We start from the raw sequence: 19569 nt of genomic DNA on the forward strand, positions 1-19569 counted from the left end.
CTAGTAACCAAGCATGAGAGCCAAATAATTTTCCAATGAGTGTCGTCTTGGAGTCTTTCTCAATTTTAGAGAAGAGGAACTCAAGCTCGTCTTGTGAAAAATGGATGGCTCGCTCGACCAGAGGGGGTTGATTAGTCATGATGCTAATCAGAGCGGAAGACCTACTTCAAACCTGTTAAAGAATATTCTGTACTTGAGCACGGCGGAGGAAGGGAAGCGAAGAGAAGGAAGGCAGAGGGGAGGGCAAGAAGGATAGGAGATGGCAACGACAGAAGCAATAGTGGGCATTAGAGATGACGAGTAGCAATGGGGAGGACAGTGGGGTAGGAGCAAGGCAATGAAGGAAGGGCTAGATGGGGGGCAAAATGATGGAGATGGGCAAGGCGTGATGAAGGCAAGTGCGCAACAAAGAAGGGGATGGTGGCAAGAGGTGGAAGTGTGTAGAGAGGAGGGGAGCAAGATGAATGGTAGCCACAGAGGAGGAGGGGGTGAAGGGAATGGCGGACAGAAGGGTAAGAATGAGAAGACGCATAGGTGCGCATGCACGGAGAGAGGCGCATGATAGTATGGGGAGCTATCAAAAATATCAAATATTAATAATGATTAATGCGAGAATAAATAAGTGCTAGGTGGCTATGTAAACTGGTACTTAATAACTTAGTGTTGTAGGCATAATAAATCGGTTCTAGTGTGTGTGAACAACCACTAGAGTGTAGGCATGTTCATTTTTGTGTGGGAACTACCCCTTCGAAGGATCTTATGTAAGCAATGATGACTATAGAGGACACTTTGGATCATGCCTTGGCATGTGACATGTGCAATGGCAACATATGCACACATCATGCCTTAACATGTAGCATTTGTGGTGGCATCATATGCACACACTTTGTATAAGGGGGTTTCTCATATATAAATAACCATTACTATAATGCAAAGTATGACTAATCTTTTCATCTAATCCCTAATCCTATTTTATTAATGAAGTACTAATCATGTTTAATCTCTATCTGGGCCATTTTAAAGATAATAGTAAATATGTGTTATTGATTATGTGCGCTACCTAATTTTACTCCTTTCTTATAGCGTACTTCATACAAAAGCATTGCTCATAATAATACTTTACATGAAACAAGTGCTGAGCCAAGACATACAATTAAGGAACCACGTCTTGTCTAAAGTGTAGAGAACCTCCTTACAAAAATGAAACGATGGAAAAGACTCAAGGTTTTGAGGAATGTCTTACACCATTTTCCTTTGAATTTAAGACTGAAAAAATATCTTTTGCAATCCATAGAGAGCAAAGTATATGCATTTGCATGTAGCAAATCGAAATAACAAAGGAACAAAATGACACCAAGTCTTAAACACGAGATGTTGGGAGCTTAGACTAAGATGCTATCACTGCAAATTCAAACTCTAAGCTATTAGCAAGTCTCATAAACAACCACCAAGAAGATATTTTACATCTTCTTAATGTGGACACTCTTTTAAACAATTATCAACATGGAGCACTTCTTAAATGGCAAAGCAAATGGTCACATATTAATTCTTGTTTCTGCCTATTGTCGCCTGACTTCAACCTGAGCTAAAAACGACAATGGTAAAGGGGGTGTAATCATCGTAAATGCTCATCAATGTAGTACTCGTCTCTTTGTCACATTGAGGTTACATTTGATGGACATGCACTATTTCTACCTGGTTTGTGATACGAAACCTTGCAAAAATGTAACTTTTAGTAAGGTTGAAACACGTGTGTTTATATGAAAGGGGACACATTAAGCTGTTTGTCAAACGTGTGGGTCTCAAAACTCTGTAATGCATGAGTGTGGTGGATGCACAACCACCTAAATGGAAGGGATGTTGAGGCTCCAAGTAGGTCTAGTGCTCGTGGTAGGGCACGTCCAGCTTACCTTTACCTTTACCTAAGCCGTTCACCACAAGGCTGTGCCTTACCTGTAGTTTCTCGACAAAAACAATCTAAATATAACATCAAAACCTTCCCGATCCTATTCGGTCTGGTGATCTGATTAGTTTACAAGAGAAATAGCATTGCAATTTGCTACTAATGGCCTTAGTTACAAGATTGCTATTGAAACCATAGGAGCATGGCTTGCCTACACAATGGATTCTACCATGATAGTGACACATTTATTCAAGGTTTGGCACGAACTCATGGTGGGTTTTGGTGGTTGCTGATAATTGGTTTTGTTTCTACTTATGCTTCTCATATGGGGCTACTTGTCGTTCATAATGGTCGTCAAGTCCAAAGCTAAGAATACATCTATAAGTGTGTGTGTGTGTGTGTGTGTGTGTGAGAGAGAGAGAGAGAGAGAGAGAGAGAGTGTGTGTGTGTGTGTGTGTGTGTGTGTGTGTGTGCAGATGCACTTCTTTACTCCATGTGATGAATAGATCATCTCCAATACACATACTCCACTACACATAATTACATTTTAATAGGATTCAATCAATCTCTCACATAATGCATATTCCAAAGCTCTCATGATACATACGAATGTAAGGTGATCACTTGGAAGCTAAAGTGAATGGTGGGCAGTTGTTTATGCTATCACAACCCAGCACATCAATATATTGTCTTCTGATCCAAAATGAATCATAGACTTCACCATTGCTGCTCCTTTTATACTCGAACCGCAAAGTCGATCGGTTGAAAGCAGTCAATTTGGCAAACCCGTGGTCCAGGTCCTTAAAAATACTCCAGCTAGTTTTTATTTCAGTGTATGGAGATAAACTTGCACCCGCACCTCCGACAACTAAATGGATCGTTGCATTGAAAACTCCCGAGTAATGGGACGTCTCAGTGCTCACACAATTGTTCTGCATTACATGCAAAATAGAATGTTAACTATACCAGCTAAAATTCTTGTGGGTTTGAGAATAGCTCCACCCGATTCAAAACACTTTCCTAACCACGAAGTATAGTCTAAAGAATCCCTCATTGTGTATGTGAACACATGTGCACCCACACCCACACGAGCATGCCTAGGCCAGCATTTACGTGTAAATGATGCAATGATTGTTTCTTTATAACTGAGAAGAACATTTGAAGGATTAAAGACAAAAAAAAACACATGGAACATAAGGGGCACTTCACAATGGTCCACAGCTAGGTTAACCACCCAGGCAACATGCCCCAGACAGGCCTTGCAGAAGTGTCTGTCACCGCCTTCAAAAGGAGTGTAGAACGCACCACTACATAAAGTTTTAATTTTAACTCAGCTTTGAACAAGATGAGGTGGGCCATGTTCTTAAGGAAAGCATGATATTATTTATAATGTTCGACAATGGCAGCACAAAAGACGTCATCATAGAACAAGCCAATGCCCCTCACAAGTATGAGCCAAGTGAGCACATGTGGGGAGGACGTGTGTTGTTATACTGTTGGCAACACGGAAGACGTCATCACAGGGCATGCTACACAGCGTGCAAACTTTGAGTTGACACCAATAGAGATGCAGGTATAGGGGTTTGGCATAGGGATAAGTGATCACTATTGGGGTCGAGTATGCCCGCAATGCCAAGTTTGTAATCCTGGACAGAGAGTTTGTGCACACCTTCATGGCCACTCCACTGATGGGTGCAAACGTGATACTAGGCATGAAGTAGTTCCACAAATTCAAATCCACCCCAAATTGGGCCAAACACATGTTTTCCATTACAGAGAAAATGTCCTCCTTTAAGAAGGAAGTGAGTAAATCCTTTAATTTCGAACATCCAAGCCAAGCAAGAAGTCAAAAGGGGGGATCAGTGTGCTATGATTTACATCCAAGAGGCTAACACCCAAGCAAGTACCTCTGAAGAATACAAAGCTCTGTTTTCTAGATTCCACAAGCTGTTCCTTAGAGACAACCTCAGCCCTAACTCCCATCCTCTTGTCTAGAGGATCATCATACTGATCTTCTATCAAGCTTGGAGCCTTCAAACAAATGTTTATACCGCCTCAGCCAATCGATGGAGATAGAAAGAAAGAAAGAAAGAAAGTGATATTAACGTCTATGGAAGAGCCCAAGGGTTTATGGGACCATCAGTAATACCATGGTACCAGAGATAAACTGAGCCATGGAAGAACCGAAAAGGAAAATGGAAAATATAAGTCCAGACAAAAGATGATTATCCTATGATCCCTCCTCACCCAATACCAATCTCACGGCAGAAAGAGGGTCCGGCCTCTGTGATGGGAGCATGTCATGTCGGCGGAGAACCTCCCAGATCTGTACCTGGGTAGTGGAGGGTCCTGATGCTCTAGTAGAATGGATTGGGCTCTCTCGCTAAGAACTCCTTTGAGGTGCGGAACCGGAGCGCAGGTACAGGTGGTGGGCTCTGAAGTTGGGGCACAGGCCCATGCATCTCTGATCAATCCTTCTCGGAAAAGGAAGTGGAACCTCCCCCGTATCTAGCGGTAAGCTGGATAGCTAAACATATAATGGGCCTCATCCTCTCGTGCATCATTTTCTCTTGTGGGACATGCTTGGCTCTGCCAATCTCTATTCTGAGGCGGTGGGAGGATACCTTGAGCTGGCCAATTGCCATATGCATGCATAGCATGTGACATGTATTTGTCTGTATCCGGGGATCTCCATGAATCTATCCTCGCAGAGTCTCAAGAAGTTCTTACCAATCTCTGACCACAACACCCATGTCCGATGTATGTGTAGTCAGTCTGAGTAGATCTAACCGGATGATCTCATGTCATGAGAGGTCAAGGTAGGGGGAATCTAGGCTATACTGAAATGGGGGGAGATGATCCGTTTGCATGCCATGTACATGAAAACACTCCAACTGCCTCCAAATATCATGCATGTACTAGTAATAGTGGTGGCCGTGTAGACGAGGAGGGTAGTTCAGCTCGTCTCACCCACTCCCTACAGAGTGATCTCTGTCAAGAGTATATACATGCCGAATGTAAGTGACAGTCTGAAAGAGGGCATGAAAGAGGGCATCTATAACCAATGGGGCTACCTTGAACTCTGCACGGGTAATTTCATGTGGTACAAATAGCCTACTCTTGATCATGTGTGACAACATCATCACCTGTAGCCTCTCTATGCTCCTTCACTCATCCTAGGCCTGGCCCCAGATGGCTGCACCATACATAGCTGCTGTTTGTAGTAAAGTGTCAAAGAGCCAACACTTAGTAAAGGTCTCGTGGAAATGTGCGTGGAAACACTCTCTCTCCAGACCGGCTAGAGAGGCATGCTCCCTCGCTAGTCAGTCAGTGGCATGGTCATGCAAAACTTGGGGACTGTAAAAGTGACTCCAAGATATACATACTTATGCACAATCTTCATTGGGGCCGCTTTGTATAAGAAAGATAATCGTGAGATGACCACATAAGCTGTGTTGAAGACCATAACCTTGGTTTTGCCCAAATTGACTGAAAGGTCTCTCCCTAAAAAATCTTCCATTGCATCCAAGTGTTTCTAAAAACCCTCGGCTGAATCTGAGATCAAGACTATGTCATCAGCATATAGCAATATGGGCACTATTGTCTGGGCCAATGGTCAGCCTCTACCTCCGAAACTGTCCAGAAATACTGCAATCTCATCAATGTATAGACCAAAGAGTGTAGGTGAGAGTGGGCAGCCCTGCTTAATCCCAATAGAGCTACATATGTCTCCCGTGAGTCCACCAGGTTAGGATTTACAAACCAAGTGTTTCAAAGTTTGCAACTTTAATACCAAGCAAAAAGATGGATTGACACGTCTTTGTGTCGATTACAAGGCTCTAAACAAGTTGACCATGAAGAACAAGTTTTCCAGGCCCTGTACAAAAACATTTTGGAACAATTAAATGATTTTTTCTTAGATAGATCTTGAGGGTGGGTATCACCAAGTTCGGATTATGAAGGCAAATGTTCCTATAATTGCATTTTGGACAAAACATAGGGCACTGTGTCTTGACTCCTCATATTTCTGTGTAGCATATTGGTTTCCTCAACTACACAGGAGCAACATGACCAAGATGTACAATAAGTCCTTTCATCGTTGAACAACAATGAATTGTACATCAATAACAAAAAGTCTGAGTACTTTAAGACCAAGGTTCACTACCTTAGGGATATATAATTAGCTCAGCATGCATCTATTTGGATATGAAAAAGGTTCCAAGGGGTTCTCAATTGGAACATATTATTCATCACTTATGATCTCAAGTCTTTCATTTAAATTTGCTAGCCTACCAATCCCATATAGACAATTTTTTTGACGTCTCTATATCTTTGACAGATCTATTGAAAGGTATCAAGACAAGAAGGCAACCACTCCAAACAACTTTGTCTACGTTTACAACCTCCGTAGACCTCAAGCAGGTCCTTATTGAGGCAAGTGAGATGATCCAGATTCACTTAAAACTAAGAAGACGTAATGTGATTGTAGATCAAATCCTTGGTTGGTGTCAATATTATCTAAAATTTGAAATAAGAATGGATCATCAAACCTTTGTGTATTTGTTTACTTAATCCCTTCTAAAACAATGGCCTACTGATCCTGTTCAATTCAAGCAAATGTTTAACCAACTATGTGAAGCATTTCGAAATCTGGGTTGCCCTACTAAGATACATGCACTCAATTAGGTACCATCTCTGAGCATTTGCAAGAAAGTCGGACCAACTGGTGCATTTGGCATAGGCCCAGTCACCATGGGAATTGGCATCACCAAGGGTTTTAAACCTGATGGCATAGCTAGACGTATAAGATTGGCCCAATGCATGGCATATGTGATTGGGGGTTGTACTTGAGGCATGGGCCTCAAGGGTTGGTAGGTTTCAACTGTCGAATTAAGTGTTGACATTGGTATGTTTCACCCCGTAGCTTACAACCACCATTCTCCTCCTTTTTTTTCAGTTTCCTTGTAGCCCATACTGACTACGATGATTTAGCCTAGCTAAATACTCATCTAGGATAAAAAGACTTCTACCACAAATTTGTATTCTTTTACAAAATCAAGACTTTCCATAATCATTACCGAGGTCAGATTTGAGACATAGAATAGAAGATAATATCACTAGAATAATTTTTTCTTCATCTTTATCCCAATGATGATGCCACATAAATAATTGTTGATAAGGCTGCCCAAAATAATGATCTCGCCAACTGAGATAGAAATTTGTAGCCATCACTAGGTCACTAGTCAAATGCTCAAAAGCAACTCGGATCACTTGTCCTTCAAGAAAAGAAGACAAGTTTTGGGCCATACTGCACAATACTACTCATGCACTTTTGTGGCCCATCTAGTCCCAATCCTAGTCGTCCGATCTGTACTCATAAGCTAGTCATCTTGGAAGCATTGCAACCCTCAGCTCTGGCCATAGTCACAAGAAACGTTTCGAGGTTTTTGGGGTTTTGTTTCGAAAGGTTTCGTCCATCGGCTAAGAAACCGTGAGATTTTGAAAAATCAATAATTTCATAAAGTATATATACCTAAAGAACTTATAGTAGCCATCTAAAAACATAGTGTAATGATGAAAAATGATCTCTTCTCACACATCTCAGGGAACCATCCTGTTGGGGTAAAGGCACTATGCCCACCCTTATAGTGTGTACAAGCCCATAAGTTATAGTACATAGTACACTTAGTACTTTTAATGTACTAAGTGCACTATGTGTACTAGTGCAATATACATGTGTGATAGGGGAGTCACACACTCATGCTATTAATGAGTTGACTTATCCCCACAACTCTCTCTCTCTCTCTCTCCCTTGTTTCTCTGTGTATGTCTCCCACACATGAATGAACTCTAACCCTAATTCCTGTTTCTCTCTCACAACTGGTATCAGAGCATTGACAGGTTGCATTTTGCTATGGCAACCACAGGTGAGAGCTCTTCTTTGATTCAGGTGCCTCCTTTCATGTCACAGGTTGCAGAGACGTGTTTGTCAGGTATACTGCTGGCAATGAAGGAGTGGTTTATTTGGGTGATAACCATGCATGCAAGATTCTTGGCAGAGGTGATGTGAGGCTTGTGTTTTCAGATGGCTCACAGCTTATGCTCCATGATGTCAGGCATGTGCCTGAGATCAAGAAGAATCTGCTTTCTACTGGACAGCTTGATGATGCTGATTATGTTACCACATTTCGTAGTGGAAAGTGGAAAATTAGTAAGGGCTCACTGGTTGTTGCCAGAGGCTCTAAGGTGGACACTCTTTATTTCATGCATGCAGGTGTTTGTCACCATGCTAATGTAAATGCAACCGAGCTGCCGGAAATTTCTATGTGGCATAGCCGGTTGGGACACATGAGTGTCAAGGGAATGGAGCAATTGTCTCGTTTGGGTTACTTGCCTTCTCTAAAGTTTTCAAGTTTTCAGTTTTGTGAGCATTGTATATATGGTAGGCAACTACAGTGCCCCCACAAGAAAGCTCTTGGACAGAAAGATGCTCAGTTAGAGCTTGTGCATACAGATGTATGTGAGATGCCTCAGCTTTCTTTGGGAGGGGCAAAATACTTTGTGTCTTTTATAGATGATGCCACACGTAAGGTGTGGGTCTATCCTCTTCGTTTGAAGAGTGATACATTCTCAGTGTTTGAGAAGTTTGTTGCTCTTGTTGAGAATCAAACTGGCAAAACACTGAAGGCTTTGCGTTCCGATAATGGTGGAGAGTATATGTCCAAACAGTTTCAGGACTTTTGTGATGCTAAAGGCATCAAGAGGGAGCTCTCTACTCCTTATGATCCTCCACAAAACGGGACAGTAGAGAGGATGAACAGGACCATTCAGGAGAAGGTCCGTTCTATGTTGTCACATGCTGCATTACCTCATGGTTTTTAGGCTGAAGCTGTTATGATAGCCGTTCACCTTATAAACAGGTCACCTAACACGAGGCTTAGTGGGAAAGTGCCAGAAGAAGTATGGACAGGGAAGCCTCCGTCATACAAGCACTTGAGAGTGTTTGGTTGCGTTGCGTACGTGCACATACGCAGGGAAATGCGCACCAAACTTGATCCTAAGTCTCATAAATGCATATTCCTAGGATATGGTGACAGAGGTGAAATGGGGTATAGACTTTGGGATCCCGTGAATAGAAAGATTATACGCAGCAATGATGTCATTTTTTATGAAACATGCATGTATAAGGAGCCTGCAAGGCAACAGGAGCCTGGCAGAGTCATCTTTGATGATGATGGACATCATGGACAACAACAAAGGGCTGTAAATCAGCCATTACAGCAGGAAAACCAGCCCTTAAATGGTGCTGAAAATGGTCCAAATGGACAGCCAGAGATGGCAGAAGATATCCCTATGGATATACCACAGTTAGAGGAGATACCGGGCATGATTTTTCAGCCTTATGGCATGGAACAGGAGCCACCAATGGGTGATATGCAGGCTGGACAGCAACCTGCAAATGATGGTCATTGGGTACGGAGGTCCACAAGACCCTCCAGAGCCCCTGACAGGTTTGTTCCAGGGGTTGACTACTTGATGCTTACTGACTGTGGGGAGCCCTCATGTTATAAAGAGGCTTTACAGAGGGCAGACAAGGCTCTATGGGAGCGTGCCATGAAGTCAGAGATGGATTCTCTGCACAAAAATGGAACATGGAAGTTGGTGCATTTGCCTGCAGGCAAGAAGGTTTTGCCATGCAAGTGGGTATACAGGCTTAAAGTTGCACCAGATGCAAAGCCAAGATACAAAGCCAGGTTAGTGGCTAAGGGCTTCAAGCAGGAATATGGTGTGGACTTTGATGAGATCTTCTCTCCAGTGGTCAAAATGACCACACTTAGAGCTGTGTTAGCTTTGGTTGCGCATGATGATCTGGACTTGATTCAGATGGATGTGAAGACTGCTTTTCTTCACGGTGATCTCCATGAGGAGATATATATGCAGCAGCTAGAGGGTTATGCAGTGAGTGGAAAGGAGAAGCTTGTATGCAAGCTGAAAAAGAGTCTTTATGGACTCAAACAGGCACCAAGGGAATGGTATCATAAATTTGATACATTCATGAAATCTCAGAAATTCAAGAGAAGTGACATAGATCACTGCTTGTACACCAAGAAAGCTTTGGATGGCAGTCTATTGATCCTCATCTTGTATGTTGATGATATGTTGATTGCCGGGAAATCTCTTAAAGAGATGGATGCCTTGAAGCAGAGGCTGCATGAAACCTTTGATATGAAAGATTTGGGTGATGCAAATCACATCTTGGGTATGCGGATACTTCGGGACAGAAATCAGCATGTGTTGTATTTGTCTCAGAAGGAATACATTGGCAAAGTTTTGCAGAGGTTCAATATGGACGGGGAAAAAAGACTAGTACTCCTTTGCCTCCATATGTGAAACTCAGTGCTATGGACAGCCCACAGTCGGATAGAGACAGGGCTGATATGGCCAAGATTCCGTATGCTTCAGCTTGTGGCAGTCTTATGTATGCCATGGTTGCTACTAGGCCGGACATTGCATTTGCAGTGGGAGTGGTTTCTAGATACACGGCCAACCCTGGCAAGAAGCATTGGGAAGCAGTGAAAGGTGTCATGAGATACCTGAAGGGCACACAGGATATGTGCATTTGCTTTGGCAAACAGGATGCATTAGTGCATGGTTACACGGATTCGGATTATGCCGGTCATCCAGATAACCGGAAGTCTACTACCGGTTATGTGTTTACATTCACAGGAGGTGCTGTGTCATGGATATCCAGGATGCAGAAGTGCACTGCCTTATCTACTACAGAGGCCGAGTATATTGCAGCCACAGAGGCTTGCAAGGAGGCATTATGGCTATCTCGGTTAGTGGTTGATTTGGGTTATACATGGGATATTCCATTGTTGCATTGTGACAGTCAGAGTGCCATTCAGTTGGCAAAGAACCCTGTCTTTCATGCAAAGACGAAGCATGTGGATGTGAAGTATCACTTCATCAGAGAGGTGATAGAGAACAAGCAAATTCAGCTTATTAAGATTCATACGGATGACATTCCGGCTGATCTGTTGACAAAGAGTTTGCCTCCGGAGCAGTTTGCTCATTGCAGACACTTGATGGGCATTGGATGAGGCCAGTTTCAGCCTTGATATGGCCTTGTATATTATCATGTACATGCTGATTTTTCTTTTCCTTTACTTAAGGGCACTTTGCCTTTAAGTGGGAGGTTGTTGGGGTAAAGGCACTATGCCCACCCTTATAGTGTGTACAAGCCCATAAGTTATAGTACATAGTACACTTAGTACTTTTAATGTACTAAGTGCACTATGTGTACTAGTGCAATATACATGTGTGATAGGGGAGTCACACACTCATGCTATTGATGAGTTGACTTATCCCCACAACTCTCTCTCTCTCTCTCTCCCTTGTTTCTCTGTGTATGTCTCCCACACATGAATGAACTCTAACCCTAATTCCTGTTTCTCTCTCACACATCCTTATTTTGGTGAGACATTATGGCAATTTTGCTTGATTAGATGCCATAGGTGGTTCAATCAAGGAATCTTAAGGAATTGAAGAAGAGAAAGTAGAAATTGGGAAAGATTTAAGGCACTGAAGGAATAAAAAGGGGAAAGAAGAGAGGAGAAGAAGAGAATGAACGAAGGAGGAGTAGAGGTGAAAGAAGTAGTAGAAGATGAAAAAGGGAAGGAGGGAGATAGGAGAAGAAAGGTGGAAGAAAAACAAAAATTAAAAAATCCCACAAAAATCAGGGGAGGAAAAAAAAAACGAAAACCTGAAATTTGGGCGAAACCGCCGTACTGGAGAGGTTTCGAGGTTTTGAGGTTTCAAAAGCTAGAAACAGGTTTTTTTGTTACTATGGCTCTGGCTTCCTTCAAGCAGCCCATAAGCAGCAGGAGATCCAAGCGAAGAAGGTCTTCCATCTGTGTGATCTCTGGCTGTCTCTCAACAGCCCACAAGGAGAAAACACAAGTGGTCAGTTCAGTCCCATCCAGGCGGCTGTTTACAGCAGCTATCAGCCCGTGCTTGGTGTGTGTGTGAGCCTGATAGTTGAGGTAAACACATGTTCGGCTCACTTCTTGTTTTGGGCAGCATCTTGTACTCGTTCTTATCTTTTGAAAGCAAATACTCCTTCGAGAGGGGGCCCTTCATGGGTATTTGGAACTTAATCTGGTGTAAGGTGTACTTCAGATTCAGCCAGGGGACTTCAGAGGCACTCGGATGCATTGCGCACCTTCTATGAGCAATGGGATCTTATGGGTAACCTCAGGAAGACCAAGATGATGATCTTTAACACTTCCACCCAGTGGCATCCATCTATCATTTCACCTACATGGGAGATCCAGTGGATATAGTCACGTCTTACATATACCTAGGAGTCCCTTTTACTGGCCGATGTTCAACATGCACCCTGCAGCCCAGGCTAGACTAACGAGAGGCTACGCAGCCCTAGCCCTTCTTGAGAGACAGTATTTCAGACACTTCCAGGAACCTAGAACTTACGGATGGCTCTTTGACACCTTAGTGACCCTTGCAGCGATTTATGGAGCCCCCTTCTGGGGCGAAGGATTGAAAGGCTTTAGATTATGATGTTTTCCTGCATGCTCCAGAAAAAACCATCAGTAACACACCCTATCATCCTGGCAGAGTTCGGGGAGAGCCCCCTTGGTGATAGATGCACTTTTCCAGACGGTGACATACATACATCACCTCCACACCCTGGACAATCCAGTTACGGACGCTTGCTTGAGTCTTCCCAACACCTAGCAGAGCAGGGACATGATCGGGTATGGTATGCTAGGGTCACTGGTTGGTTTCTCATGCAAGGACTCCAGATCGATCGTCCTCCCACCATTTCAGTACAATTTACATGCCCCTTCCTCCGCCTCATCCATCAAGGTACTAATAGGATCATTTGGTTAGATCGCCTTAGCCTACACACCCACACCACATGGCTTGTGCCACCCCCCCCCCCCCCCCCCTTGTGCGAGCTACCCACAATGATGCAATTCTACAGAGATCACTTCACTTCATAGCTGATGGATTCATCCTGAAGCGGGGATACTTGCACAGGCACACGTCACATGCTATGCGGATTGCTCATGTGTATGATGGCTGCTCTCTAGAACATAATAGCAAGATTTGATGACTACATCTTGTCTATTACACAATTCGGCCCACTGCCTTAGAGTGGAGACACAGAGAGTAGGAGGCATTGCCACAGAGGGCAGGATCTATCGACTCAGCCCCACAGAGGTCGAGAAAAAGGAGCACTACATATGCAGATGCCCAATATTTTATGAGATTGGGGGGGGATTCCATTGGCTCTTTAGAGGGGTTTGGTCCACCATCCAGGATCGTTGAATTTCCCAATCAGCACTGCCTAGGACTTTACCTCATGGAGCTCAGTAGGCACCGAGAGTCACTCTTCAGAGCGAGCAGAGCCCAGCCTTGGGACACCTCATAGAGGACCATCGCTAGCTTCTTCCAGACATGCAGAATCACAGCAGCAGCCGGCAATCCAGAGAAGTGCATGTGCCCCTTAGCACGGGCAGATATGATTTTGAATGTAAAGTAGTTTCGCCAGTTCCCCACGATTTGGTGGGACACGAATTGTGAGACCGCTTATAATCCATGGTGACCCCAAAAGCTCTCCGAGTTCCATAATCTTTTATGTGTAATCTAGTAGCCCAGTGACAAGGGTTGTTAATGTTGACTCTGATGTAGTTTGGGCTAACCATGTGAATGAGTTTAATCACAACCATGTGCAGCTTGTATCATGAAAGAGACAACAAGCTAGAAGGAAGAAAAGGAAGACCACAAGAGCCAAGCAACATGGGGACGTCACAACTTCTGATAATGCCACTGTTTTGTTGTTCACCCAATCGGACCTTACTCTGATGGATGATCTTGAAGAGTTGCCTTCCTTTGAATCCAGTAATAGTTCCCAGTGGGATCGACTTCGGGCAAGGACCCCACGGTCTTTGGTGGCCAACACACCCTTCCAAAGTTGACGCGAATGTCTAAGAGAGAGCCAGCATTGTTGATGGCTTGTTCGGAGACGATGCAGACCCCGTCAACACGACAACCGAGGATGTCACATGCATCCGCACTTGAATACCACGTGGACATGATTGTACAAAGTTGATCCCGTTGGGAATTATTCCCGGATTCGAAGGAAGGCAACTTTCAAGATCCCAGGCCAACAGACCCTTCCAAAGTCGACACATATCTAAAAGATAGCATTGTTGATGGCTTGTCCACAGACAATGCAGACCCCATCAACAAGACAACCACAAGGGGATGTCAAATGCATCCCACACTTGGATGCCATGTAGACATGACTGTACAAGACAAGTTCAGACGTACGGTCATACACTAAAAATTTTCATTGGAAGCCCTTGTCTAGGGATGAGTCACTATTGTACCGCCAAGAGTGGTCGGTCACTGTCCTGCACCATCTTGTCATGTCCATCTGGCACCCTTAGTATGTAATGATGTACAGGCAGCCCGGACACTTATTAGACCATGGTCCGGTGCTGCCCAGACAACCAGTTGACGACCAACAAGGCAAGTGGGACCAATTTTTTCCACTGGTTCAAGTTGCATTGAATGACTCATTTTCCTCTTCGATTGGTAGACACCATATGAGGCAGCATTTGGGAGACCATCCCAGCCATTGATGAAATGGGCAATTTCACATGTGTCGAACAGAGTGTTGAAAACCGGAGGTATTGGAATCTGTCAAGAGCAGATTGGCCAAAGCACAGGAGGTCTATATCAGGCCACCAGCCACCAACAAACACAAACTACACATCGAGTTATTAGAAGGGGATTGGGTGTATATAACGATCATCAAGTAAAAAGTTAAAGTAGGTGGGAAAGCCATGCCCTAGTTGTTGTTTCTAGGAGCTATAACTATGATCAAAGTATGACAAGGATAATAATCATAAGTTAATGATCAGTTTGCATATGTAGTTTACACAGTTCTAAATTATAAGGCTTAAAATTCGACATTAAATGTGATACTTGAACAGGAAAAAGTCTTACCTCATAAACTGGGCACGTCCGTTCGTAGTTGTGAACATGACCAAAAAATGCCAAATCCACTTTATACTTTTGCCAGAGCTTCTGAAAGCTCTCCCTTGCCATGGGCTCAGCAAAAGTTCCTTCTTCACCATAGTACTCATCAGACGAGTAACCAAGAACCCTATGAGCTGCAAAAATTAACCATGGTTGCTTCAGGCGGTCTGCTGATGCCAGACATTCCTCAACGAATTTAAGCTGCTCAGTTCCTTCCCGCCAGTCATGTTCTGAGTCCACAATGCAGAAATGGAATAGGCCATAATCTATTGAGTACCTGCATGCAAAATAATGAAAACTGCATCAAATGAGGTGACAAAGAAGCATCAAGTTCAAATGTTGAGATCCTTAGTGCACGACAAAGTGGATTCCATACACTCTGAAGGCAGAAGCAAGATGACCTATTGAAGTAGTTGGACGAGGTCAATGGATATAAATGCATACATGAATACATACACACATGCATACATACATACATGCTTGTATGCATACATATATGTATGCACATACATGAATACATATACATACCCACACACACATGCATACATACAAACATGCTTGTATGCATGTGTATGTACGCACATACATATATACATAGTGTTTTGAGACCCAACCAGAATTTCTCTCTGTTCTTGAGAGGCATGTTGAACATCGTTTGTGCCAGCACACCACACTCCCCACCAGAATCCGTGTTCTGATAAAACGAGCCCGTGCCAGGCCAATCCCGCTCGTGGTTTCCACTGCAAAATCAAGGTAACCTTGTTAGAGATCCCTCAAATTGTTGCAACGCTTAATAGCTCTATATGCTTCGACTTTCCCTGTCACTACAAAGGGCAGCAAACTTCAGTGTAATGACCTGGCTACCATGTAAGGCACATGTGATGCAAAAGGTTCAATTTGTTCTGTGAACTGATCCCATTGAGAAAGATAACCATTTGCATAACATAGATCTCCAATGTGAAAGATAAGGTCAATGTTATCAAGATCTTCAACCAGTCGGTCAGTGGTGTTTAATGCTCCGGGCTGAAAATTGTTGTACTCACTTGATTGGTCTCGCTCCCCCTAAAGCACAAAGCCAAATTTTAAGACACTAACATTCATTTGATTAGTCTCGATCCCATGTGCACGCACACACATGCACGACATTCCTGTCTCTCTCTCTCTCTCTCTCTCTCTCTCTCTCTCTCTCTCTCTCCCCCCCCCCCCAAAAAAAAAGAGAACAGAATCCAAACAAGGACCTTACTTTTCCCATATCACCAAATATGATAACTTGCTGCAGTGAGTCTTCACCGGGAAAAGGAGCTGCAGAAAAGTTGCGCTCTTTTTCCCATATGTGGGATCCATTTTCCAGCTTGTGTCCTACCTTGTACAAGTATCTGTCGAAAATGTTATTTAAAACCACCTTACACATGATATCATCTCCTCACTGTATCTTTCCTTTCAAGCATATATCTCCAAACTCTATAATGTATCAAGGAAGACATTAAATTTCACATTACTGCCTAAAATAACTACTTCAGGACCTTAGTTTTCACCAATGTGGAGGAGACCTTACTTATTATTTGGCCAAAGACCTCCTAAAAATGCGGTATGTATGTACCCTGGATCACGCCAACCAACTGATCTTGCCGGTGACCCTACACAAAATGGAGGAAATGTGTTATTTACACACAATTAGCCAAGTGAATAGAGATAAATCTTCTTTTTTAATCCTTGATATATTATTTAATGCCAACTCCTCACATGATTTGGTTCTTTTTATTTAAAAAAATCAATAGTTGTTTCGAGATTCTTTGCATCATGAACTTGGATATCTAAAAATCCTCTCTCATGGCTAGATGCAGGCATTCCACAGCTCACAGAGAATCTGAGTCATCCATGTACGAAGTGGCAATGCCAAAGAGTTTCAACCTAACACCATTCCTAATCAGATTCAGCAATTTTCTGGTCAACAATATTCTCCAATCACCACAATGACAGCTCACTTCAAAGACAACTTACAGTAAACGCCTACTTCTAGAGCAATGACTGAAGGAATTAGATCAACCCCAGCAATCCCCGAACCAAAGTCAGGCCCAGCAACCACCTGCCTCTAGCAAGGGCGGAAGGGGTGGATCAGCCCTTTCCGATACGTACAGAATGACTGAGAAAATGGCAGTGCTTTGGGCTGCCGAAATGTAGCCTCCTCGTGATCCCAACCTGCCACTGTAACCGATCCGGGGGGGGGTTCACACACAGCTATTAATGCTATTAAACACTTAAATTAAAGCCACACCACCTAAAACCACAGGCACACCTAAACATTGGACACCAAACTGGGACCGGAATGGGCTCGCCCCCCTCTTATTATTTATGTCATATTACCGAGTATTTGTCGGTTACAAGCTTTGGGGGGCTCTCTTGTTCCCACACCATGACTTAAAAATAGTCCATGACACTCTCTTTCTGCCCTAGGCAAGTATATACACAAAGTAATAGACTTCCCCTATTTGGTTTTAGGCACATACTGTGTTGCCTCTTCTTACTTTTCTTTATGAGGCTTATTTAACTATACCTTGACCAATCCCCCCCAAAGGCCTCACATAACCTGAGATTTAACACCATTTGGGATGTTACACAATTGAGCCCTTCAAAAATGCCTTGGTATTTTGCTTGAACCTTTCCCTTTCACATCAGCCTCCGTAACCATCGCCCTTTTTCTTTCCTAACCTATGCATTTGCCTTCCATCATCTAGTGCCATATAACTCCTATAGCAGAAAGTTGACTGCAATAGGCTGTCATCCCAATATCTTCTAAATCAGTCATTTGGCCTCTCCTGACCTGAATCTTTAGGAGCTGCTTCATGTCTCAAGAGAGGACCGCAATCGAACATTGTTCAATTTGGACATCAAGGAAGATTATGCTTATGCAAGGTGGATTGAAAATTGATGTGTTTAATGTGTATGCTTCTAACCTTAGAGGAGAGAATTATTTTTAAGAATGCCATCATGGAGTCTCTCCCTCACGACAACAACATGGGTGAGCAACCCCCGGATGAAGGGGGGACATGAAGGCATTCACCCGCTTGAAAGGGCATCCTGGGAGAAATTAATCTTTTCCTTTCACGCAGGGACTGTTGGTTAGAAAAGGACTTCCAAGGAAGCCAAATTGACTTCTCTATTCTTGGAGTAATCACAAAAGCGGTGCAAGTTGCATTTATGACCACTTGGACCGCTATTATGTTGATGATTGGGCACTTGATAGAGGTGGCACTATCTTCATTGCTCTAGGTACCTCAAAGTCAGACCATTGTCCTGTATTTTTGTGCATCAAAGATCTGGGAAGCAAGAACTCTCCTCCTTGAGTACACATACCAGAGTCTCTTTATGAAGATGCAGAGTTATCACGGCAACAGGTGATGGATATACCTAGATGAATCTAGGAACATGCCCAAATTCACCTTATAAGAAAGTGCAATTTATAACTTCATGGTAGTCATCCACAAGACAATAAACCAACAACTGCATCATGCATAGTATGGACTAGATACTACGACATCCCCACTAACATCATCAGTGCCCAATAGTGGGTGTAGAACTTGGTACCGATATATGCTCTCACACACACACACACACTTTTTTTTTTGTAATGATTATTTCGATTACTAGTGGGAAACCTCAGAATGAGGAAAACCCACAAAAAGCATCATATACAAGAAATGCCAGAGTTCATAGTGAACAGGGGCATGATCAAAATATATCCGTGAAAAGGCTATACAATGATGGGTCAATCTCATGTAGAGAGAGACAATCATAAAGGGATTGATGTAAAGATTCTTTGAAATAGTGAAAGGCTTGAATGGGCGGCTCACCAAAAACAGCCCGATTCCTGGAGTACCAAATCGTCCACATGGCCCAGTAACGAAGCCAATCAAAAAAGGCCCTATACTGTCTGAGAGCAGGAGAAAAAATACCAAACAACCAAAAATGTTTCCCAAAAGAAGCAGAAGGGAAACGAGCTCGAAGAAGAGCCGTTATATGATCCAGCAAAAGTTTAGTTGCATTACAATTCCACATCAGATGGAGAATTGTTTCATCATGCGCTCCACAAACACAACAATCTGAAGATGTCACATGGTGCCTTGCCAGGAAAGAGCCAACTGGCAGAACAGCCAATAGACATCGCCATAGAAAAAGCCGACATTTTAACGGCATCTTACTGCTCCATATCATCCTGAGCCTTTTCTTCCACCAAGCCAAAGGCTTATGCATTCTCCAAGCATCATTTGCATAATCATGAACCCAAATTTCAGGAAGGAGAAAGCCATAGACTGTATGCACCGAGAGCTGTAGCAGAGACAAAGGACCACGAGTAAGTATGGGCCTATGCAAGCTCCAATCGTGCAACCTATCCGACTCTTCAAGAGCGGGAAGAGGCTCAAAAGGGGCCAACAAACTCTCAATCTTTTCCCATAGGGGACGGTAATGATGACTTAGGCCAAATTTAGGACAAGCATCTATAAAAGACAGAACATGGCCACTATCATCTAGCACATCTGCAATGAAATAGACACCCTTTTTGGCAAGGAAATAAGCTTTTCTAGGCTCTTGCA

The 19569-nt window shown here is 43.2% G+C and overlaps 1 protein-coding gene across 1 annotated transcript in view; it reads right to left on the reverse strand.

Moving 5' to 3' along the window:
* Positions 1-2372: 2372 nt before the first annotated feature.
* LOC147634105 (nucleotide pyrophosphatase/phosphodiesterase-like) overlaps positions 2373-19569 on the reverse strand; it is a 55888-nt gene continuing 38691 nt past the window's right edge. The window contains exons 8-13 of the mRNA XM_086805215.1: positions 16533-16614; positions 16221-16353; positions 15834-16039; positions 15592-15717; positions 14945-15254; positions 2373-2835 (exon numbers count right to left, since the gene is read on the reverse strand). Of these exons, the coding sequence (XP_086661341.1) occupies positions 2524-2835; positions 14945-15254; positions 15592-15717; positions 15834-16039; positions 16221-16353; positions 16533-16614 (1169 nt within the window). The 3' untranslated portion in view covers positions 2373-2523. The remainder of the gene's footprint in view (positions 2836-14944; positions 15255-15591; positions 15718-15833; positions 16040-16220; positions 16354-16532; positions 16615-19569) is intronic.

The sequence above is a fragment of the Cibotium barometz genome, chromosome 11 (genome assembly GCF_041138505.1).
Source record: "Cibotium barometz isolate CiBa-2024 chromosome 11, ASM4113850v1, whole genome shotgun sequence".
NCBI lineage: Eukaryota > Viridiplantae > Streptophyta > Polypodiopsida > Cyatheales > Cibotiaceae > Cibotium > Cibotium barometz.